Source organism: Castor canadensis, chromosome 9 (assembly GCF_047511655.1).
Source record: "Castor canadensis chromosome 9, mCasCan1.hap1v2, whole genome shotgun sequence".
NCBI lineage: Eukaryota > Metazoa > Chordata > Mammalia > Rodentia > Castoridae > Castor > Castor canadensis.
The window spans coordinates 39,577,980-39,604,240 of NC_133394.1; the positions used below are offsets into that span (position 1 = coordinate 39,577,980).

The 26,261-nt window shown below is 36.5% G+C and overlaps 1 protein-coding gene across 5 annotated transcripts in view; it reads left to right on the forward strand.

The window, feature by feature from the left end:
• The window catches only part of Npnt (nephronectin), a 72,102-nt gene that overhangs the window by 41,930 nt on the left and 3,911 nt on the right, over nt 1-26,261 (forward strand). For 4 of the 5 annotated variants that reach the window (XM_020157370.2, XM_074041485.1, XM_074041484.1 and 1 more), the window contains 6 exons: nt 1,416-1,550; nt 1,851-1,973; nt 3,272-3,667; nt 17,067-17,153; nt 17,621-17,719; nt 25,773-26,029. In XM_020157370.2, the coding sequence (XP_020012959.1) occupies nt 1,416-1,550; nt 1,851-1,973; nt 3,272-3,667; nt 17,067-17,153; nt 17,621-17,719; nt 25,773-26,029 (1,097 nt within the window). The remainder of the gene's footprint in view (nt 1-1,415; nt 1,551-1,850; nt 1,974-3,271; nt 3,668-17,066; nt 17,154-17,620; nt 17,720-25,772; nt 26,030-26,261) is intronic. The other variant, XM_074041486.1, reaches the window with a different exon arrangement.

Consider the following 26,261-nt stretch of genomic DNA (forward strand, 5'->3'; position numbering starts at 1 on the left):
TCAAACCTGACTCTGCCACATACTAGGTATGTTAGGCAATAGATTTCCTTTCTTTGAGCCTAGCTATCCTTATCTTTAAATGAGAATAATGCCACACAGAACCGTTGTGAGTATTGAATGAGATCATGTGCTTAAAGAACTTAGCACAGTACCTAGCATGTGGTAATCACTGCATGAAGATGTTCTGTTATCGAGAGATATTTATTGAGTAGTTTCTATGTTCCAGACACTTTTAAGTGTTGGATACACATCAGTGCATAAGGCAGACAAGATTTTTTTTTTTTTGGTGGTGTTTCTAGGTTTGAACGTAGGACTTCTTGTTTGATAGACAGGCACTCTACCACTTGAGCCACTTCTGCCCTCAGGCAATATTTTGATGCTAAGGAAACTGAAAGTCTAGTCAAAAAGTAACAACTACTCAATAAAATTAATGGCCATGCTAAATGTTACCATGAGGTTATAAGAGAAAAAAAAAACCCACAGAAATTATCTGCTTTAAAAACTAATGGTCAGGGAAAGAAAGCCCTAAAGTAAAAGACCTCTGCCTTTAGCTGAAGAGTCTACTAAGAGGTGTTGTAGGGCCTGCCATGAGAAAGAGGTTACTCTGTTGTGTGTTTTCTGTTTTTGTTTTGTGAGAAAGAATCTCACTTAATAGCCCAGGTTGGTCTTGAACTCTTGATTCTCCTGCATCAGCCTCCTGAGTGCTGAGATTACGGGTATGTCACACCATACCCAGCCTGTATGAGGTTTTTAAAGAATGAAGTCACTGTGGCTTCAGTGCAGAGTGTAAGTATATGAGCAGTGGCTTGAGATACAATGAGGGAGGTTAGTGAAGGTGATTTATTGTAGAGCCTATAAAATGATACAGGGACAAATGTAGGTTTAATTCAACAAGTAAGTAGAAACAATTGCATAGTATGATCTGATCCTGTGTTTTAATGAGATCACTTTGACAGTTTGGGAATGCTTCAGAGGGAATAAGATTGTCAGCAAGAAGGTCAGTTTGGAGACTTGTGAAGTCTAATGCAGGACATGGTGGTTTAGAACAGAGTAATAGCAGGGGTAGACAGGTTTCAGTCATTTTTCAGAGGTGGAATTAACTGGACTGAATGATTTGGGTATTAAGGGAAAAAGACTGTCAAGGATGACTCATGTTTCTAGTTGAAGCAATGCGTTGGAGACCGTGCAGTGTATGCTGATATATGGTATGAGAAAAGAACAGCTTGGATGGGGAGGGCAAGTTGAAATTTGGAGATGTGGAATTTATATTTGCTGTAGGAGTAACCAGCTGGATACCATATATGAAGAGCCACTGTGTGCCAGGCAACAGTTTGCAGTCTGTGATTTATTTTAAAACCTACTCCGTCTGAACATGCCCTCACTCTTCCTAAGATGCAATTAACTTATGTTTCTAGATGTTGATGAATGTGCTACAGGGAGAGTCTCCTGCCCAAGGTTTAGGCAATGTGTCAACACTTTTGGGAGTTACATCTGCAAGTGTCACAAAGGCTTCGACCTCATGTACATTGGAGGCAAATATCAATGTCACGGTAATGAAATTCAGCCATCACTTTGTGTTGCTTCTTCTGACAGCACTGAAAGGTCCTTAACTGTGGTTATGGCTGGGATGTCAAGGACATGGGAAGGGTATGGGCATTAAATTAAATCAGCCAACCAACCAACATCAAGGTAGTTCTCAATCCATGTGTACAGTTATTTCTTCTGTTTATCTACTAATTTTAAGTGGACTTTTGCATTGCAGAACAATCGTGGTTGAAACTATGTATATTTTTCATGTCATCGTATTTATCTCCTAACTAAGCCATTTCTTTTGCTACTCCCTGATGCAGACATAGATGAGTGCTCCCTTGGTCAGCACCACTGCAGCAGCTTTGCTCAATGTTTCAACATACATGGATCCTACAGGTGTAAATGTAAAGACGGATATGAAGGTGATGGATGGAGTTGTGTGTGTAAGTAACACTTGCCTTCCAGCTCTAAATTCCAGCAGGAAATAAAGGCTTATGTAAAAACCATTGCTAAGGAAGAAAAGGAACATGATTAGTTATTAAAGATATTTAATTTTCATGGCAAGTAATATTAGTCTATGCTTTCTATAAACAATAAGACACTAAGGTATTTTAAAAAATTAAGGCTCTGTAATACATTCTAATTTTAAAAGCATAAGAGTTTTCTTGACCAAGATCTCTCAATTGTGTCCCTTTAGCTGGCAAAAATTATAGAGTCCTTCCTGAGAAATAAATTTGTTTTTCATTAGCATTAGATTATGGTGATAATCTGAATCTAGTCTATATTTTTTTCTGTTTTATGCCTTTTAATTCTGCTACTGAACTGTAATTCAAAAGCAAAACTACTTTGCTTTTAAAATTTTTATAAGCTATATTTGGAGTAGTGGGTTAGTTAAATAAACATGAAAAACACACATACCCTCCAAGATGAGGGTTTTACAAACCAAAGGCCATACTTTAGCATACATTTCATGTAACACCAGATAATTTAAAAAATTCTTGAGTAAAATATTTAGGGAAAATCATGGAGCATAAAATTATTTGGATTCAAGGGTTTTGAAGGGTTGTGTAGTCATTCCTAATCTGGGGTACATCATTCCAGGCAGATTAAATATTGATCCTTTTTGGTGAATATTATCAAGAGAAAAGATTTCACAGGTGGTCATTGTAACTTCTGAAAAATTTCTTATTAAAAAACAACTGTATAAATTAGTAAGGGGAAAGGAAATCCAATTATAAAAGTATGTAGAACATTTAGTCAAACTCTTTTTACATTAATTTATTATATATAAAGTGTAGATGAGAAAAGTATTAGTCTTAGACATTCTAAACACAATTTTATAACATCTATATAGTATATATGTACTTAGCATACTATACATTTTTCATATTGAAAAATAACATGTAATGCCTCTGAAGTTTAAAAAAAAATTCTGTTACCACTTTGCAAATATTTAAAATGCTTTTCTGTTTCAAATAACACATATTTATTATAGAAATACCAATATATTTTTGCATACATCCAAAGACACATATTTATTATTTGTAAAATAGCATGATTTATAGTAGGGAATAAGGTAAATGTAAGAATTAAGAATAGTTGTCATGAGATGTTACTGTGCATGTGTTTTACAGTTTAATGTTTCACTTTTTATTTTTTTATTCATTTATTCACATGTGCATACATGGTTTGGGTCATTAAGGTAGTTTACATACTAACTTAAATCTTTGGACTCTTTCAGATATCCCCAGAGTCATGATTGAACCTTCAGGTCCAATTCATGTACCAAAAAGAAATGAAACCATTTTAAAGGGTGATGGAGGACATAATAATTGGATCCCTGATGTTGGAAGTACTAGCTGGCCTCCAAAGACACCATATATTCCTCCTGTCATTACCAACAGGCCCACTTCTAAGCCAACAACAAGACTTACACCAAAACCAACACTACAGCCTACTCCACCACCACCACCACCCCTGCCAACAGAGCTCAGAACACCTCCACCACCACCAACCCCAGAGAGGCCATCCACTAGACTGACAACTGTAGCACCTGCTATCAGTACATCTGCAAGAGGGACTACGGTTGACAACAGGATACAGACAGATCCTCAGAAACCCAGAGGAGACGTATTTAGTAAGTCTCATAAATGTTATCACCCTTTTAACAGACTCTGTATGATGACGTTTTACCCATAGGCTGTGTCTTCAGTGAGAATCAGACTGATGAAAAGAACTAGCCATATAAACTCATATATCTGTACTGATAAATATTATAAAGAGCTGTGTAAAGAGTCAGTGTAACTGGGCAGATAGGAAATGTGTGTAGAAATGGAAGGACTAAAGTCATATGTAAGATCATAGCTCCTATCTAATATGGGAATTTTCTTAACATAGTTGAATTTACTTGAAAACTCTGAGATGAGGAACTTACTATTTAACTTCATTCATTCAGTAAACATTTTTGAGAGTCAGTTCTAGTGTCAAGCCATCTATTAGACATTGGGCTTACAAAAATAAAATTTTGGTTATAGTCTGGGAAAGACAGTCACCTGGGAAAACTGTGGTACTGTGACAGTACATGAGATTTGTGTAGGACATTATGGGAGTGGAGAGAAGTGATACCTACTCAAATTTTGGGTATGGGTCATTCAGAGGACTTCCTGAGTGAGATGGGACAAAGCAGATGAGAAAAATGGGGCAATATAGTTAATGGAGACAACACAAGAAAGATGCAGAAAGGGATACATTATAATAACATATGCAGCAAACTGAAGGGTTGCATCAGGGAGAGACAAGAAAGGACAGCTTCCCCTTGCACTTATTGTAAACAAGTAATTTAGCTCTAGACAGGAGCTACATTACATTCAAGACTCCCACCTTTTAACATGTGGGTAAGAAGAGGGTTGTTCCACCAGTAGCGATAGAGTTTATGGGAAGAGAGCAAGTTTTGAAGGAGGGAATGTTGTTTTTTCGTTACCAGACCAAAATTTTCATTTTTATACCTTTTATCTGTTCTTGTACTTATTTGCTCTGTTTCACTCTGCTTACTTTTAGCTACCTAACTACCTTTGCATTCACTCCTTCTACCTCTTCTTCCCCTTAATACATACCAGTTTCCTCTGCTTTTCCTCATTCCCAATGATGAAACCATTGTGCTTTTTTATGTTAAATGTCTTTGTAATTTTTTAGCAGGTGATTAAGAATACTGATATCTGTAATTCCTTAAAGGAGAAAACTTAAGCTGCTATTTGCATGTGACTCTATTTTTTTTCCTGTAGGCCATTGTCCATTTAAAAGGAGAATAAGAGTCTCTAATTCTATTGTGATTATATATGTTTTGACCAATCAATATAACTTTTAGGGGAATTAGGTAGTAACTCTAAAAAATACATATTTCGTATTTGCATATCTGTTTATTTTTATTTTTTGAAATTCATTATTCATCTTCTTCTCTCTGCTGCCTTTCTTCTTTACTTTTGTATTTTTTCTATCTCTTAGTGATCATATTATATGATTTTTCTTCATGTCTTAACTAAATATGGTATTTACTTTATTTTTGCTATTAAGAATCATGATAATATGACAATTTAATGTAAAAACACATTCTAATGTGGATAATCTCTTTCTGAGCATTACTTTAAGTATTTTGTCTTTTAAAAAAGTCTCTTTATTATTCCTCTCCATACCTACACATATATGAATTAGAGATAATGTTGATAACCAAGAGAGTTTAGCAGGATAAAATTAGGTGACTACGGAGTTCCAATGATTCTCCAGAGCGCTCAATTCTAAGAGAGTGTGATCTTAAAGACATGCCCTGGAGAGGATGATCTTGATCCCGTGCCAAGGCTGTTGCATGCCACAGATAGCAGGGCTGCCTTCAGACATGCCTGCCAAAAATTAAATTCTACCCTTACTTCATCTTCAGCAATGGCTGCTCATTAAGTTCAGCACATGAGAAAAAAATTGGAACACTTTTTAAATTGCTGTCTTGGGGTTATAGTATGTATTCTGAATAAGGTGAGGGCTTTAAGTTTTTAATTCAAGAAAAGATGACTGGTGTCTATTCACTGTGAAAATTAAAAGGGACCTTCACAGTATTTTATTTCAACAGTCTTTATTCATTGAATATTTTCTTCACATCCTGCATATAAGTTCTTAAGATATCCTTATTATTCACATATCTGAGGAAATAATTTGGCTCTCTTCATTTAATGAATTTTTAGAATTATGGCCAGAATTTGACAGTCTCCTTTAAATAGACCCATACTTCAATTGTAGTTCAATTTCTTTATATTGAATATATTTACTTTCTATTTTTTTGGTGGTACTGGGGGTTGAACTCAGACCTTCATTCTTGCTAAAGAAGGCATTCTATCACTTGAGCTACACCCCAGCCCTTTTTGCTTTTAATTATTTTTTGGAATGGGTCCCATGTTTTTGCCTAGGACGGCCTGGATTGCAGTTCTTTTTATGTTTCCTACATAGCTAGGATGATAGGCAAGTTGCCAGCACACCCAGCTATTGGTTGAGATGAAGTCTCACTAACTTTTTGCCCAGACTGGCCTCAAATAGCAATCTTCCTGATCTTTCCTCCCAAGTAGCTGGGATTACAGGTATGAGTCAATGTACTATCTTGAAAAATATTTTTAATTGAAGGAGTTATGAAATAGAGCTTTGATTTTATAATATGTGTGTGTTGCCCTCTTGGAAAGGATTTAAAGATATTCTAAAAGAAAACCAAGGGAAAAAAGTATTATAACAAAAATACATCTCCAGTTTACATACAAACTTCAGACTGGCATATAACCTATTTAATCTCTTCAGTTGAATGAGAACAGATATCTCAAACTCAACAAGTCCAGAATCGTTCCTTTTCTTATCTACACACATGTTCTACCACCAGCCTTTTCAACCCCAGGTGAAAAGCACCCATTGCTAAGGTGATAACATGAAATCCTCCTAAATCACTCTTTTTGATACCTGTATCCGATCTGTAAGGAAATCCTGTGTGTGACCACCTCTCATAGGTCCATGCTACCACTCTGACCCAAGTCATCTCTCTCTTGCTGTACAGGTCCAAAATCCCTTATCCAGGTGACTATGAAATGTAGCATTTCTCAGATTTTAGAAAAATAGCAAGGTGTATATGCTGTACATTGCACACTGCCAGTGTTTCCACTGAGAAATGTGTTTATGGTAATGGAATGGGAAATGACAATGTCTCAAAGCATGTATTTTTTAGCCCCTGGAACTTGTTCAAATGATTTTTTACTTTATGCTTTTATCATCTAAAACTTAATCTGTGTGAAGGTGCACAGAATTTTTAATGTAAGAAAGATTTAAGAAACCCCTTTAATCAGTGTTTCCTGTAGGCATTAGCAAAGTACTGTTGACACTGGCGTTTTGCTCTTTTACTACTCTTGCAAAAGGAAAAGGTACAAAACAGCACAAACTTATTTAAAACTTCATGTAAGCAGTTTGATATGATAGTTATCATAGCCTTTTGGCATTTTAATTTGGGGCCTAAAATTTTTTGTCTAAACCAAAATTACTTAATTATCCAAGTATGATATCCTTATGAGGTCTCTTTTAAATCTTATCTGTTTTATCCAGCATCTTTAGAGGTGATAAAAGTCTGTCCAATAACACATTTCACATTGGGAAATTCTTTCTTATATTTGGCCTACAACCATAAAGCTTTAGTTTACCCCTTTATAATATTGTCAGATACTTAGGCAGTAGGCATTTGGTCATTCTCTCCAGGTTCCATAATCCATGTACTTTAAGGAATACTTTCAGAAAATTATTTAACTGTTTCTTTCAACTTAGTAATTAGCTTTTGTTGCTCTTTTCTTAGAAATGTTGTTTTTTAACTCACCAAATTTTGTCTGGCTGTTTGAATACTCTTTGTTTTCCAAATCTGTCTCAAACAATAGAGTTGAAAGAGACATAATAGTCACATCTGTCAAATACTGATCACAAGGAGTTTGTTGTTGTTATTGTTTTGTTTTAACATCTGACTCATTTTCCTCTGTTGAAAATAACGTTGTTGTGCAGAGTTATGGGCGTAACCAGATGATTTTTCCTTAGCCAACAGTATCTGGTACATACTGGGCACTCAACTATGTTGGTTGAATGGATTGAAAAAAAAAAACAACTTTACTTTGCATTACTTTTTTCATTCTAAATAGTCCTTAATATGCTTGAATTAGCTGAATTTTACTTGTGGATTCTTATAGTCCTACTCCAAATCATAAAGTGTCTTAAGACTATGATCCTTTTCTCACCTTGATATAGCTTCATGTAGCCACTGAAAGTAAACATTCTCTAGAAAGCTTTAAGTCTACTTCTAAATTTTAAGCCCAATGTTGAGAAATAGTGAAAGACATAAAAGGGAAACATGGAAATAGCATTGAAGTGTTTGGAACCAGAGAGGTTTTAACTACTTCTGGGAAGAGGCTTTATTGACTCAGAAGACCTATTTGATTCACACCTCTGTCATTTATGAGTGATGTAAAATTAAATACATTTGAGAAATCCCAGGTTTAGCCAAGTTAATAGGTTTGTTAGCTATAAGGCTTCTCAAAACTTTGATGTGCTGATGGTCATTTTAAGTCTGTGGGAAAAGCTTAACATAATAGGCATCATTTCCCAAATGGATTTAACCACAGGATTATTTAAGTCTTTGGATTGTAGATCATTGTAACCAGTTTCAGGTCAGGTTAGGCTGAACCACAAAGTATTAATTAGCTCTCATTGCATGTTTTTTTGAGACTAATGGATTGAGCTGGGATTCTGGAATAGTATGATGGAGATGGATAGGGTTTGAGGATAGCAAAAAGTGCTAGGCAAACTAAGCAGAAAAGAAGATGTAAGTGACCAGAGGCATGTGGCAGGAGATTGCCAGAAACTTGGAGGCAAGCAAAGAAAAGAGAAAACTTACATAGAACCTAGTAAAAGGATGGCTAGGAGAAAAATTTATTCTGGTTTAGCAATACAATAAATGAAAAATTCTGTGACTTAAAAATTATGTCTTTTGGAAAATAATAACTTGGGAAGATACTATGTTATAAAATATTAAAAAGGTACACAGTTGCATATATTATTTGACCTCAATTAGATATAAAATACATGTCTACATATGTTTTGATGTATATAAAATTCTGGGAGAAAAGAGACAAAATAGTAACCATCGAATATATCATTGTCTTGTTATCCTCATACAGAAAAGCTTTAACTTTTCATTCCGGTTGTTACAGATAATAGTGTTTTGTTATGACATTGATTCCTTAGAAGGGTCGACGGTGGTAAAAGAAACCCATTTTACCCAACAGGAGAGTGAATTGTGAACTTCAAAAAAGTATTCCAGGGGATTTGTGTCAGTTTTATACTGGGCCTGCTAGTTGTCAAAAATTCATTAACGATTTTATTAATTTTTATTTTTAAACTTTCAAAATTTTCTTTACAATTGAGTCTTGTCAGGAGTATAAAGTTTTTTTCTAGGAAGTTCAGATTACTGCAAGGAATATAGAATTACTTGAACCAGCACACAGATTTTCCTCAAAAAGCTATTGTCAGAAGCCCATTTGAACTAGAATAACCTAAGGTGCTTATTTAATTTTTTTTTTCCTCCTCCAACATTTTATTTTATTTATTTTTATTTTTTTATTATTCATATGTGCATACCATGCTTGGGTCATTTCTCCCCCCCGCCCCCCCGCTCCCACCCCCTCCCTTACCACCCACTCCTCCCCCTCCCTCTCCCCGCCACCCCCTCTGTACCCGGCAGAAACTATTTTGCCCTTATCTCTAATTTTGTTGAAGAGAGAGTATAAGCAATAATAGGAAGGAACAAGGGTTTTTTGCTAGTTGAGATAAGGATAGCTATACAGGCAATTGACTCACATTAATTTCCTGTGCGTGTGTGTTATCTTCTAGGTTAATTCTTCTTGATCTAACCTTTTCTCTAGTTCCTGGTCCCCTTCTCCTATTGGCTTCAGTTGCTTTTAAGGTATCTGCTTTAGTTTCTCTGCATTGAGGGCAACAAATGCTAGCTAATTTTTTAGGTGTCTTATCTATCCTCATATCTCCCTTGTGTGCTCTCCCTTTTATCTTGTGATCAAAGTCCAATCCCCTTGTTGTGTTTGCCCTTGATCTAATCCGCATATGAGGGAGAACGTATGAGTTTTGGTCTTTTGGGCCAGGCTAACCTCACTCAGAATGATGTTCTCCAATTTTATCCATTTACCAGTGAATAATAACATTTCGTTCTTCTTCATGGCTGCATAAAATTCCATTGTATATAGATATAGATTCCTAATACCTACAGCTGATTTACTCAGACTTTTCTAGAAAAGTCCTTCTCAATCTTTAACATAGATAGAAATCACTTGTTAACCTGAAGACACAGATTCAGTAGGTCTGGGTTAGCACCTGAGATTCTGTATTTCTAACAAGCTCACCAATAGTGTTGTTGATTTGCAGACCACACTTTGTGTAGTATGGCTCTGTAATCCATAATGGCACCTCCAACTCAGCAGAACCATGTCTAGCATAGAGTCAGAATTAGTCAGATGTAGGTATTTAAAATATAACAATTGTGCCTAGGGATGCATTCATCTACACCATCTAAAATAAAGAGGAAATGTGTTACAGATGTAAAATTATAGAATACAATGTAATTGATATTTATCAGGTGTTCTTGTAAATGGCCATGTCAGCCATATGGTTGCTCTAATATTATAGATCATGAGAATGTGATGAAATTCCAACCCAGGAAAAAGAAGAAAATTGTTTCCTTTTTGTTGATTGCTGCTTTGCTGTATGCTGTCCTGAGATGTTTTTTCTTCTTCCTTTCTGTGGATTTTGTAGTCTGTGGCTAGTTTGGGCCTGTTCTTACTCATAGAAATATTGTGGTCTCTTTTTTTGATTCGATGTGATGATGAGTAAAAAGATTGTTTCTACAGAGGGGTGAAAGGTCTTCAAACTAGTTTGTTCTCTAGTAAACAGGGAGGCCCACAGAGACCCTGAGAAGATGCCTGACATCTCCTTGAAGATTAAATTTCTGCTAGTGTTCTGAAGGAATGAATTGTTACTGCCTACAGGTCAGGATCTGGTGCCATGAATTCTGAAAGCTTTTGAGATTTTGATTTGTATTTTAATTGAATCCGATGGTGGCCAGAAAAGAAAAAAAATAGTTCTGTCCAGAAAGTATAAATTGAGTTCTTGGTGAATGTGGATGAACTCAGAAATTGTATTTATTTTAAGTTACACATACATATTTGTCTATAGAGTTGTAATTTAAAGTATTGTATTTGGGGCATGTTACTAAATTTTCCTATGCATTCATTTCCTCATCTGTAAGTCCTGTTTAATGATAGTACATACCTCAGTGTGTGGGTGTGCAAATTACAAGGGAAAGTGCATGTAAAACTCTGACATGGTGCTGCTTACAAGAGAACTTGACACACGTTAGCTATTACTACTGCTATTGGTGTTGAGTTCAGTTATACAGTAATGATAGCATTTCCTGCCCATTCATAAAAAGACAACCTTGTGTTGTTCTCTACGCCTGAGAACATATTTTTCTGATGCTTTTTATTATGGTTTATTACAATTTTAATGCTATTTTTGGCAAACCAGATCTTTTTGAAATAATTGACTTGCAAGTGTTAGCTATTATATGAGCTGAGAAAACAAAAATAGAAAATTGCTATTTTGTATATCCTTTGTTTATTACCAAATAATTGGAATATTGTGTTTCATTTAGGTTTTTATAGCACCACATACTACATAACAGCTGTGATATTAAACTAGAGACAGCATCACCTCAGCTACTTCTCTGTGAAAATAATGTCATTGTCTTCTCAGAGTTTAATCTCTTCAGATGCAAAACTTACATGATGGGTCTAATGTCAGAAATAAAAGCTTGCCTTTTCCTTTAAATAGATCCTTTTGGTGACTGTGTTGACACCTATCCTGTATAGTAGGTGGGCTTCTGCCCTCCCCACCCTCTTCCCCAAGTAGTTTGTGCTGTACTCATTGTGGAAATGTGCACTCAGTCCTGGCAGAGCCTACTCCCATGGTTTCCTATGACTTATCAGAGGGAAGTAGAAGAGCTCTGGAACTGGAAAGGTTGTTACCATCTGATCCTTATGGTCATGCTACAGAAGAACCATCATTTAGATATTCTGTTCTCCTGGCAGTGCCTTGAAGTTGTTCAGAAACTTCATAAAAGGTACATACAGTACATAAATGAGCAAGAAGATATGTCATAAATGTCAGGCTCATTACTGAGTAGCTATGTCTGTGTTTCACGTTTCACCAGAGATTTAATGTTTTCCAGTTCTTCTCATTACTCTCAGCCTAGGAGTGTTTTGAACTCGTTATATTCTTCCTATGGGATGAAAGTATTGGCAAGATTTTATTTCTTTGGAGCTCAGCAACCCTTTCCTTATTGCTAGTAATAGAAGACTAAGAATTTTTTATAATGTGAGTAAGGAAATTGCAGAAGCTAGTTTCTAGTCTCTATTTCCTTCTATCTGCTGAGTATGTTCTGCATCTGGAGTAAGTGGAAAGGGAAGGGGAGGACAGAAAGGGAGAGAGGGGGGCTGCCTCATAAAATCCCTGTCATTTGTCCCCATCCTCCAGTCTGTAGTCTCTTAAAATCTGTAAGTTCTTCCATTAGAAAGAGTCTTTAGGATATAAAGATAGTTACATATGTACCTTCCCCTAAGCACAGAAAGAATTTAAGACATGTTATCTTTAATCTTTTAGTCCACAACAAATGCCAGAACTGGCCTGGGTAATGTCACACTTGCCACCTTACAGCAGAAACTGAATTTTCAAAGCTACTGTTAATAAATAATGTGTACAGATTGCCATAACTGCTCTCTACAAGCAGTCTAGCAGTGGGAGGTATATATGGTAATATTTACATATACTTCTCTGTACTTACTCTTAGGATCTTGTGGATAAAAATGTACAATTAACTGAGGAATCTCCTTATGAATATAGATTATATATTAATATTTTCACATCCCCAGGGAACACGTATTTCATAGAAAGTGCTGGGCCAGTGTTTCTTACAAGAAGAACCTTTTATTTTTTTAGTGGCTGCTTCCTCCCGCTGGACCCCGCATTCTACAGCCATTAGGACAAAGGACTATGGCCCTTTGTCAGCCCAGTCTGTCCATGTTTTTATCCACTGTCTGATTGCTTTAGGAACCGCACACTCTTTTATTTAGTTATGCACACAGTTGTAAGTAGCAACAAGCAAGAATTATTTTTTTGCTGGGGGAAATATTGACCAAATGGCAGAAAAATGTTAAAAGTATATGAACGTTGTTTTGTTCATGTTAATTTTGGTCTTCTGTACCCTATGATTCCCACTCTTACCTTCTTCCTGTTCATTTCCCAATTGGCACCAGAATGATAGTTTTAACATACAAACCTGATCTTGTTACTCTTCTGTTAAAACCCTTCAGAGGCTTCCAGTTTCTGCCAGGGTAAAGTACAAAATATTAACAAGGCTTTAAAAGGTCTGTCTGCATCTCCAATTTCATTTGGTGCCCTTCTCACACCCTGCCTCCTCCTCCCTCGCCACTCCCCCCCCCACCTCCGTAATCTCTACAGCTACACTGATGTTTGCCTTTTCATTCTCCAGGGCCCTAAATCACAGTAACTCATTCTTCATGTCTTAGAGTAAGCATCACTTCCGAGGAAGATAGGTACCCCTCTACTCCACACACACACTTGAGTAGCATCTTCTACTTCTCCCTTAAACACTCATTATCTAGGGAAGTTGTTAAATGTCTGTCTTCACCTCTGGAATGTAGACCCCATGACATCAAGAGTATGTTCATTGTTTTACAATAAGCTCTTAGTGCTTCATACCATATTGAAGTAGTTTCTTGCATAAGTGAGTGGATGAAATGGAGGAAGGAAAGATGGACAGATGGTGAGAGAGTTGTACTGTGAGCATTTCTTTTATTTTTTAATCTTTAAATCACACCATCCTAATTCTAAGAAATAAATTGTCCAACTATTGAAAATATCATCTATGTTTTATTTTTTACCAAAGATTTATGTTACGTATTTAAATTGAATATTACCTAAAATATGAACTAGGGAAAAATAACTAGAAAAATTATGTATCAGTGTTCATCCTTATTGTACTCTGTGTGTGTGTGTGTGTGTGTGTGTGTGTGTGTGTGTGAAGATTGAACCCAGGGCCTCAAGCTTACTAAGTAAGCTTTCTACCACTTTCGCCATCCTCCCAGCCCTTTTGTTTGTATTTTCTTTGTGAAATACAACCTCACTAATTTTGCCTGGGCTAGCTCCAAATCCTGGTAATCCTTCCTCCAGCTTCTAAGTAGCTGGGATTATAGGCATGCACCACCACGCTTCCCATCCTCATCGTGTTTCCCTTTTCTGTAAAGCACCATTTATTTCCATTAACGTTTTCTCCATTAAGACAATTCCCTTGAATCAAAAAAAAAATTCTTAATTTTCACTAACATATTGCAGTCTTATAGGCTTGTGTATAACAACAGGTGTCAAGATTACTCAAAGTTCCCTTTTTGCAATCAAAATACAAATAACAGACATGTAATTGCTATGTGGCTGTGTCCTGACAGAACCCTCTTTTTCTTTAGATTGTTTTAGGAAAGTCTTTTTCACAATTAAATTTTTATTTTTATAAACAACCCTAAAATGTAAAATTATAAAAGACTAAATGGACCAACAAACGAAAAAATATCACATGCATTTTCAACATTTGGACCACCTCTATTAGCATGTTGCCATATTAGTGTATTTCTTGTTACTCTTCCAGTTTTTTGTTTTTTATTGTACATTGTTGAGATAATAATACTGCTCAAATTATTTTTTCTCACTGCATATTTCACTTAACATTTTCACATACGGAAATATGTGCCAGGGAGTGGGCACTGTACCTTCTGTGGATACTTCAGGGGTATGTGTTCTACATTCACACTGGTGTGTGTGAGGAAGGACAATTAGATAATTTGGCAGGGTTAAGAGTAGAGTGCACAAAACTATAAGAAGTAATAGGTATTGAGCATATCTGGTCTCTAAATCCCTTGGACTGTGTCCCTTAGAACTGCAGGGAAGGGATGTATGGTTATCTACTGCTAATGTGAATAGTGAAGTATTGATGAATCATCTGAGGCTTTGCATGTTGTCAGAGGACTATTTCTTTGGGTTACAATTTTCCAAATGTATGATTTTGTTCCAGCCTCATCCTGTGGTGCTTTCTCCACGTCTCAGCATCTTCCATCACTGGGAACTCCTTTCTCTAAATGTTTGGAGCACTTTATTTTAACTTGCTCCCATTCTCCCCCACACCAAAACTGTATTTGTTGCTTAGAAAGTTCACAGTGTTTTCCCCTCTCATTTTAAATGGTTTTTCCCCAAACAAGACTCTCTTGATTTCCCTTGATAAAACAGTCCCTCATGCTAGGACACCTTTGTGTGATCTGATCCCCTCCCCATCTACATCCAGACTGTTTGGGGATGGGGATGTGACTCACTGGTAGGACGCTTGCCTAGTGTGCTCCAGGCAACCGCTAGCACTGAAAAAAAAAAAAAAAGACGACTTTATTTCCTCCTTGACATTCCTTCATTGGAGAGAAAAATAAAGTGTTTGAAAAACTGTCACGATGCCTCTGGGATATATACTGTTAAGTGTTGAGTTATTAAACTTCAGAACTAATTTATATGTTATATCAAGAGAATAGAACAAAAAGTATGGTTGTTCATGAGAAATGAAGCATGTTTGCTCACAACTTTGTAATATTTCTAGTAAATAATCAAGGTTCCCCTCTGAGTCCCCAAGTGCGGAAAGGAAAGCTATAATTGAATGTCATTGCTGTCAATCACTTGGCACCCCATGGCACCAGTTATGAGGTGTCCCTAGAGTTGTCTCTCTTCTATACTAGCTCTACTTTTTCATCCCTCTTTATCTAGGTATATGTGGGTGTGTGTTGTGACTCTTGAAACAAAAAGGAAAAAGAATCCAGAAGTAGTAAGCTAAAAACAATTAGCATAAATATGGGATTGTCAATTTGAAAAAACTCTTGCTAAAAATAATAGGAACATTGAAAAAAAGAACCTTTTGACTGACATAAGTTTCATGGTGTTCTATATCTTTTACTCTCTGCCTTATAAAAATAGAGCTGATTAATTTAAGTTTTGGCAAAGAAAGGGGAGTATTCTCTGGCCTCTAGCCAAGAATTCCCCTCACTACCACCAACATTCCCACAGAGTCTCTGGCTCCTCAGCCCAGTTTTTCTTCATGTCATTTTCTGGCATTTTTTTTCTTTTTAGCCCTTATTAAAACTTAGAACTATAATGTTCATTTATCTCCAAATTTAATGTCTACTTCTCCACTAGAATTCAAGCTGTGTAGGATCCATGTCCCTGTTGGTTGGTCTTATTCAGTCTGCTCACCTTATCTCCCTGGTACCTACCACAGGTCTTCGCATTTGGTTGGGAATCAAATATATATTGACTAGACGAGTAAACAAATGATTTGAATGAGTCAATTATTTTAAGTGGATTCTTAAGCTCTGTCTTGCTTGTGTATTGAGGAAGCGTGTTGACAAAGAGCATGGATTTCTGACAGGACTTTTGTGTTCACTCAGTGAACACTTACCTAGTGCCTGTCACCAGGTCAAGCCCTGGCAATGCCATGTGAATAAGATGTGACTGATGGTCTCTAGGACCTCAGAGATAGACATACATGTGTTCTTCATGGAGGCATGTAAAAGAGGGTTATAAACAGGGCTGTTGGTGAGCAAGGAAGAAGAATTTAAGTCTGCCTGGGGCATTAGAGTTTTCACAGAGCCAGGATATTTGCGCTGGGCCTTGAAGGAAGAGTGGAAGTTTGGCATGTTAAGTAGCAGGAAAGAGCACTGGGGTCAGAGAGGTGAAAATGAATGGCATGTTTGGATAGAATTGTGTATTTTGGTGGGGTGGATTATAAATCCTGCACCAGAAAGTCTGTAGTTGATCTTAAAGAAGCCAGAAAACCTGCTTAAGTGAGGAAGGCTATGATAATAGATAGTTATTAGTGTACAGCAATGTATAGAGTTCATTGTAAGGGAGTAACACTACCATTAGGAAACCAAACCATTTACTGAGATTCTAGGTATTTTCCGTCATAATAGCCTTAATGTAATGTTCATAGCAATGTATCTTCCACAGAGATGAATTTTAGAATTTCATAGAGATGAATACTTTGCTAAAGATTGGTAGCTTGTTAAAAATAGATTTTTTAGACAAAGAGTTTCAGTTCATTTTTATATTGAATTTTAGAAACTTTTGTAAATTATATTTTCAAATTGCACCCAGATATTACAGCATAACTCACTGCAGAAAAAAATCTCATCCCACTTCATCTGAAATGAAGTGCCTATATCTTTCTCCCCTGCCCCTTGCAAAGGATAATGCTGTATTTTCAGTGCCTCATAAAAACCCCAAACAAACCCAAACTCTTTCTCTTGCAGTTCCACGGCAGCCTTCAAATGACTTGTTTGAAGTATTCGAAATAGAAAGAGGAGTCAGTGCAGATGATGAGGCAAAGGATGATCCAGGTTAGCACTGTTACAACTTTTCATTTCTACTGTCCCAGTTCATGAATATAAATTAGAGGTTGTTCAGTCCCGTTTTGGAAAATCATTTCTTGTCCTCTTGTTGTTTTTACAACTCAATGGTTAAACCAGTTGGGCAAAAATAATTTTGAGTCATTGTTTTCTTTTTAAAATATATTAAAGCGAGATTTGAATTGTGAGAGGGAAATCATATTTTCTCAGTGGTGATGTAACAAGGTCATCAGCTGGCAACACTGTGTGTTTTATTTTTGCAGCTGAGCATGTATGTGCAATTGTGCTGGGAAAGGATTCATGTAATTTCCTTTTGATCTCATGGAAAGAAGTTCTGGTGGGTTATCAAGTGTGGACAGGAGAGGATATTTGTTACATAGAGATCCCTCATTTATAAATTCATTTATTATGGTTTGTTGAGTTTGTGATCTGTTCAGCTTGTGTGGTCATTTCCTCAGGTGTTCTGGTACACAGCTGTAATTTTGATCATGGACTTTGTGGATGGATCAGGGAAAAAAACAGTGACTTGCACTGGGAGCCAATCAGGGACCCAACAGGTAAAACCGTTTCTCTGTCTTTCTAGTACACATTTCAGTTTGTTCCTATCTGCTAAATCAAGGGTGCTATAAGATACCTCTATGTTTATTTAACAAAGGGGGTAAAGAAAAGGTCACGCCCAGTATTTATATTCCTTCTCTTTTAAGTGAAGCAGATTTGTTAGCTCATGATTACAATTATATTATAGGAGACAGGTAGTTAATCAGAAGGCCAGATAATTGCTCTTAAAAAGCTTCACAGATAAAACATTTAGACTTACTCTAGCATATAATTTTCAAGATATTTCAGTGTCTCATTCTAGGAATAAAAGAAGTAAAACAGTAGTGTATCCACCAGTCTAATTGTTCCTGGTTGTTTTTTCAATTAATGACCTTTTGACTTTTTTTTAAATAAAGATTTGAATAGTAGGATGAGGAGAAAATGGAAACTTCTGTAAAGTTGTGATTATCTCTTTGAAAAAAAAAACACTCTAAATTAGATGCTGGAGAAAAAAAGTTATAAATTACCCCCATTTATTCCATGATAGAAGGTTATTAGAAAGGTGGATAGTCCTTTGAAAATTAATAGACTTTTAAATTGCAGAATTCCTATTAATCTAAAGGATGTTTTGTCTAGTTTTAGGAAGCAAAACTGCATGCTGTTGTTTTCTTTCCTCCCCTCAGTAATTAAATCTTTTATGAGTGAGGCCAACTTAATGGACGTGTGAGGAGTTTAGTTTCTTTTTTCCCTTTTTTGTTCTCCTGATTCTATATTCTAAGAATAAAAGACATAAGATATGGACAAAAAGTGTGCTGTTTCATTTACTTTACAAGCCTGATTCTTAAATACTATACCAGGTATTTAAACAGAGCACAAAAGTTAACTTGAATGTGCTTAGGATCCATGAGAACAGTTCTCCAAACTTCAGTGGGCATCCAGAGCAGCTGGGCCTTGTGCAAATGCAGATGTTGATAGACTCTTAATTGGCTCCCTCAGGATAATTACAGTACTGGCCCTCAATGCACATTTGAGTAGCAAGGTATTAAAAATTAGTCCAAGGGCTGGTGGTGTGGCTCAAGTGGTAAAGCAAGTAAAAGGCCCAGAATTCAAACCTCATATAGACAAAAACAAATTGGACATATTTATAGCCTGACATGGTTGTTCATACCTGCAATTCTAGCTACATGGAAAGTAGAGATTAGGAAGATCAAGGTTCAAGGCCAGCACTGGCAAAAATATTAGTGAGACCCCATCTCAACCAATAACTGGTGGGTAAGCAACTGTCATCTCAGCTACATGGAAATCATAAAATAGGAGGATCACAGCCCAGGCCAGCCTAGGGTTGAACGTGAGACCCTATCCCAAAAATAACTAAAACAAAAAAAGGCTAAGGGCTCAAGTGGTAGAGGTCTGCCTGGCAAGTGCAAAGCCCTGAGTTCCAACCCCCCAGTACCACACAAAAAAAATTTTTAGTGCAAAATGTATTTGTTAGGTCTCCTGAGATTAAATTATGACATAAACATTAAAATAAAAAATTGAGGCAAACTTTAAAAAATAAGAATATTTAATAAATTCAAATGGGTTTTTAGATTTCTTTCCATTGTGAAAAATACCACTTAGTGCCTCATTAATAACTAGTGCTCATTCTCATTTCCTTTCTCAAGTTATTCTCATCCATTTAAAGTTAAAGATAGCTACACGAGATGTTTCCTTGTGGCACTTCCATACATAGATATGTGTAGCTTCGTGTCCAGGCTGTCTATCCCATGTCTCTCTACATTACCATGCAGCCCTCTACTTAGCCCAGTGCCCAGAACATCTGCATCATTCTGGGATTTTTCATTCTCCCAAGTCTGGCCTCACTTGTAGTGCATGTGGTCCTGTGGATAGTATAATTAGTAGATTAGACCTGTAGATGGATGACAGGACCTTGGATAATATTCATGGTCACAATGAATAGCACATTTGAGTAAGGAACATTGGGAGTAATTCATGCTAAATTAGAATTCATTGCACTTCTAGGTAGACAGTTTATTTTATAAATAGTCTCTGTAAAATATGCTAAACTGAGTTTTAGAATTTAAACGTGGTATTTTATAATTAATTTAGTATTTTTCAACTTTTTTTTTTTTACCGTTTTAGCATTTACAAATGTTTAAAATTATGATCCAATTTCCCTTGCCCTCTAGTAGAAAAATGAGAGAAGGGTTGGCAATTAGAATGACAGACAAAACATTTGACATGGTCATTGAACTGTGTTAGTACAGAACCAATTCAAAGGATATGGTAGTCGCTTGCATGATGGAATTACATCTGATGATGGGCTTTGGGCCCCTCTCACCAAAGATGCTTTTCTATGGCTGGATCATGTTTTTAGCAACCAGCAAACTGATTACATAAACTGAACTTTGAACTTAGTGAGTAGAAACTGACCTACCTACCATGGACTCAGAGGTGGAGAGAAAAGTCATTGTGTGTGCAGACACAACCAGAATCCAGAAGATTAGATTATTGAGTCACAACTATGAAGATGAAATCTAATGGGGGTAAATTCAAGATGAATTCAATTCATCGTCTAGAAACCAACCATATAGCTGTGGGAGAGAGAAAATGTGACTGAGCACTTAGTGTGAAGGACTCTAGAGTTTTAGTGGGTAATGAAGGCATTCTGAGTGAATCCTGAGAGATTACTTTCAAAGATGAGCAATTTCTTCAAAAATATGGTACTTTTCCAGAATAGAAAATATGCTGCAGTTAAATGTTTCATACACTTTTGAAGATTCCTTCTTCTCTAATAAAAAAGGGTTGATTGCACATCATTCCAAAGGGAATGGTCTAGATAGAAAGGTATCTCAAAGCCTGTGAGAAACAGATGAAGAAACCAGAATGTTTAGCCTGGAGAAGTAATAGAATTGGGTTGCTTTGCAAGTAATTGACCCGGGGTTAGAGTTATCTCTGCAACCATAAGGACACAAGGAGTAGGATCAATGGGCAGAAACTACAGAGAAGTGGATTTTGGTTAATTCTCAGAAAGAACTTCTAATAGAGCTGTCTAAAAAAGAGAACAGGCTGACACTATAGGGGTGAGCTTTCTGTTGGTAGAGGCATTTGACTGGGTGGCATATAGCAAGATGTTGTAAAAGGACTTTTTGAACATCAGATGAGGTTTATATAACCTCTTAAACCAGCTCTGAGAGCCTCTGGTTCAAATGGAAAATGACTGACGTACTCCTAAGGAAACTGGTAAACAGACTTCCAGATTGGGAAAAAGGGAAAACCAAAAATTGGCAGAGAGTTGGAAAAAGGGTAGGAGTGTACAGTGTATGTCTGGATGGAATTCAAAATCTGTTTTCAGAGTATGTTGAGGAATTTGAGCCATATATATTTATGGGAAAGTACTTTATAAAGCTTACTTTTCAAGTCTGTTTTTCTTCTAGGAAGTTCAGGTGGAATGTGGAGGTTTTGGTGGTGGTGGTGGTGGTAGTATGTATGTATATATGTGTATCACATGTGAAAGCCAAGGGGAAACACAAGCAATTTAGTGATCTAATGTTTACATGTTTCCATCTGGATGAAACTCTCCATAAAAGAAATATTTCTTGGATTTCCAACTATGACTGATTTTAAGGGTGTGCAGCTCTTATCTGAAATCCAGATTCGCAAATTTTTTTTGCTAATATTTCTAAGAAACCCTCAATTAAATAAACTTACAACCTTGAGAAAAGACTACAACTTAAGTGCATTTGCTAGCTGTCCTTCCTAGCGCTATCAGGTTTTGCTTATCAGATTGTCTTGAAATGTGAAATTGATACATTCCCTGAAAGAGTGGAAGTTGCTAACTGACATGGTGACATTCTGTAGGCATGTAGCTGTAGATAAGACTGTACCTGGGCCCTTTTCCTGGAACCCTGATTTCTAATGGTAAAGGGTTAAAGGCAACTAACTCTTCCCAGGCATGGTGGCATACATCTGTAATCCCAGCATTCAGGAGGCAAAAGCAGGAGGGTTATGAGTTTTAAGCCACCTCAGGCTTTTGAGCTATGTAGTGAGATCCTGTCTCAAAAAAGAAAAGGTTACTTTCTTATTGAGCACTCTGTGTGCTCTGGAGGTACAAGTTTACTCAAATACTTAACACCTATGCTAGTGTGTATATAAAATTATGTCTATTGCAGAATTTAAAAATATTTTTGAAATACATATAAATGGAACAATAAATCAACAATGAAAAATTAAAACTCCCTATCATCTCCAGCTCCCATTTGTTCTCCTCAGATGCAGCCATCTAGAGACATGTTTGCACACAGTGGTAGCCTCTCCTGTACCTTGCTGCCTTTTTTTTTTTTTTACCTAATGATATCATTTTAAGAGTTAAAAAGAACATGGACTTAGAAGTCAGAATGTCTAAGCTAAAACCTACCACTCACTAGCTTTGACCTTGAGCTAGTACTTGAATTGGAATAATCAAAAGTATCTGGTAAATAAAGCATTTCAAGCAGTGCCCAGTCCAGTTACCACTGCAGTGGTGCTAGCTATTGTGGAAGATGCTCACATTTCTGCACAGAATACCCTCATTCTTTAGTAATGGTAGACTGTTAGTCCCTTACTCACCAGATGTACCACACGTATCTAACTAGTCCTGAACTGAGGAATATTTAAATTGTTCTCGCTTCTTGGCAGTACAACAATGCTGCCTGGGAATAACCCTGTACAGATGTTGTCTCATATATGTTGACTAATCTCTGTAGAATAAACCCCTAGATGTAGAATTGCTGAGACAAAAGGGAATTTTCTCTTCAAATTTTGATGGATTCTACTAAATCGCCTTTTATAGGGTTGTAGCAATTTATAGTTTCACCAACAAAATTTGAAAACCATCCCAGCACAACTATTATAAAACTGTTTAATCTTTGCCAAGCTTATAGGTGAAAAGGCAACTCATTTTAACTTTAATTCAAATATCCTTCTCTTACGAAAAACTGACCATGTTTTCATCTATTTAAAAATCATATTTAGTGATGCCCTTTATTTTTCTTTTGCTTTTAATTATTGATTTATAGTAGGTCCTTATATAAAAAGGAAAACAATCCCCTTTTCATGTGTTGCAAATATTTTTAAATTTTTGCTTATCTACTTATAAATATTTTTCATCTTTGAAAAGTGAAAATTTAGAAATTTAAATGTTCTCCAAGAAGAAATTGGCTAAATGATTATCTGTGTTTGCTGACATAAAGAAATAGCTGTGATATATTTGAAAATACATATTATTCCTTTAAAAAACAATTCCTCTTCATATGCATGTATTTACTTAGGAAAAGTTCTGAAGTCAAATGTTAGTAATTATCTTTGGCTTTTGGCATTATGGCTTATTCTAGTTTTCTTCATGCTTTCTCTGCATCACTTCTTTATCACTTTTTTGTTAGAAAACAAGTTATTTACAATCAAGATATAAATACCAACACACTGTAATGATATTATTTCTACCTGGGTTTGTTTCTTACCACACCATAAAATACAAATATAATTAATACAAAACTCTCATTTCTTCCTTAGACCACACAGATAAAACATTAGAGTAATGGGTATTATGTTATTTTCTTTGTAAATTAAAATTATAAAAGGATGAACCGGTATAGAATTACAAGTAAGTAAAGTAAACTTTTTACTACTCTCCCAAATCTTTTGGGAGGGGGCAGGACTTGGGATTGAACTCATGGCCTCAAGCACGTCAATTTGTTTGTTTTATTCTTCAGATAGGATCTCATGGTCAGAAGCAGTCCTCCTACCTGTACTTCCCATGTAGCTGGGATTACAGGTGTGCCACCATGTCCTCCTCCCCAATTCTTTAGATTATTGTGATACTTTAAATTGATTGAAGATGTTTAATAAAATTTTATAAGTAAGCCAGTGTTTTGGAATCATAAGTGAAATTTTTATTTAATATGTAACTTGTTTGGGATGTTGGGTTAATTTTTATCTTACTATTCCAACTTTGTAATATTTTCCTTTATTACATAGGGAAATATTCTTCATGGTGAAAAAAAATAGAATACCTGATAGAGAGCAGCTCGATAAAGGAAGAACAGTTGAGCCTCCATTTATCATTAACTAGATTTTGGTTTTAAATACATATACAAAGGTTTATTTCAATCTTTTATCAGGAAGCCTCAGTTTGTTAGGTTGTTTTATTGGCATGCAGAGTCTAGCAAAACCATATTAGTGTATATTCCACAGAGACTTAAGATTATCCTTTGTTTCTTCAAACTTGCATTTTCACTGTAATGATCTTATATCTTAGACTTAACCTGAGTACTTGTGATGATTCAAAAGCTGACTTAGACATTGAAAATTCCTGTAAATATTTTACCCCAAAATGTTTTTGGATTTATCTGTGGGAAAAAGGAGTGACAATAAGAAGGAAAGAAGAAAAGAAATTGCATGTTTTTAGTGAATCAAGGACCTTATTTCCCAGGAGTTTTTTTATTGTATTTTTGGAACATCATTCATTTACTCAACTATGACCTTAAATACTGTATGCTAGGAGTGTAATGAGGGAGGCGCAGGGTAAAGTCGATTCTGACTTCACATTGTTCCCGGCCTCAGAGAGCACTTAGCACAAAACATGGGCACATCATAATTCGTCAGAAATCACCTGTGACCTACAAGAGCTCCTAGGGGACTTGGTAGAGGAGAACACACTTGAATAAGAGGACATCCCAAATCTTACCATGTCTTATATAAAATAAGAAAGGAGATACTGGCCAGGCTCTGGTGGCTCACATCTGTAATCTTGGTCACTCCAGAGGCAAAGATCAGGAAGACCGCAGCCTAAGACTAGCCCAGACAAAACCAAGGCACTATCTCAAAAAAAAAAAAACCCAACACAAAAATAAAAAATAGGACTGGCAGAGTGGCTCAAGTGGTAGAGCACCGGCCTAGCAAGTGTGAGGTCCTGAGTTCAAACCTCAGTACTGCCAGAAAAAGAAAAGAATGTTGATGCTGACCTGCTTTTCAACTGAAAAATAAATGGGGCTTCTACCAAAGCAGGTACATGTGTTCAGCATTCCCAGCACATTTTTCCTGTGGACAAATCAGTGTTGAAACATAGTGTGTTTTAAAGTTGGCTGAGATAAAAACCACCTGGAGGGAATGCCATTTGTACATGGATTGAGCTTCAAAGTGCTACTGGTAACTTTCCCTTGAGAAGCAGTGACTCCACTGCTTCTTAAACTTTTTTTTTTATTAATATTGCAGTTTCCTAACAGCAGCTCTGTAGGCCTAGGGATCTGATGACATCAGCAAAGTGATCCCTCCTAAGATGAAAGGTTTTAATTATGTTTTTGTGTTCACTGATATATGATAGGATGTATGTATAAAATAGGCAGAAGTTTACAAATTTAAACCACTAACACTCACTCTGCCCATGGAGAATAAAAGTTATGCCAAAGTCATACAGTAGTTAGTGATCCAAACAGATTGATGCTGTAGGAAACTGTGGAGGATTTTTGGACACCTGTGTTTTTCTGAAAAGCATAGCAAACACCGAGTGTTTTAAAAACATCCTTGTGTATATTTAGAGATTTTTATTTTTTTAGGTAGAAGGAGAAACTAAACAGATACAGTGCTCTTTAAATGAACACATGATTTACTACCCAGAAGTTAATTATCCACATGGAGAAAATTTTCCCAGGAAATCTAGGGTGAATTCTACCAAACTACCCAGCCAGATTTGCAGGGGTGTTGGATAACACAGTCATAAGTCAGTAAGGATCAGAAGGTGCTGATTGTGTGTACACGTGTGTATGCCAATCATATAATTGCTGTTTGGATCACTAATGTAATTACTGTATGACTTTGGCATAACTTTTATTCTCCATGGGCAGAGTGAGTGTTTTTCGTAAAAACCGTAGAATTTAAGCAGGCATAGAAATAAGTCATATTTTTCTCCCTCAAAACTCTGGAATACTTTAAAGTCTGAACTTTATTGAAACAAAACATAAATCTCATGCCATGCTGTTTAATGTAAGAAAGGGATATTGGCACACACAACAAACAGCCCTGCTTTTCCAATTCCAGGTGGACAGTATCTGACAGTATCGGCAGCCAAAGCCTCAGGGGGAAAAGCCGCTCGCTTGGTGCTACCTCTTGGCCACCTCATGCATTCAGGGGACCTGTGCCTCTCGTTCAGGCACAAGGTGACTGGGCTGCACTCTGGCACACTGCAGGTGTTTGTGAGAAAACATGGTGCCCATGGAGCAGCCCTGTGGGGAAGAAATGGTGGCCATGGCTGGAGGCAAACACACATCACCTTGCGAGGGGCTGACGTCAAGAGCGTAAGTAGATCCACAAAGGAAGCAGAACCTGGGAGGTTTTCCTTTCATAGGATAACCCTGGGATCTGAATTTGAAGCAGCCTTGCCCTATGAATTCAGGCTCATACAATGGTTTGTGGGTTTTCTCTGGGCATGATAATTCCATTCATAGCCTCTTTCTGAACGTTCTTTCTGCTTCTTCATCCTTCATTGCAACTTTTGACTACCACCACTCTCTCCTTTCTGTGAAGTCC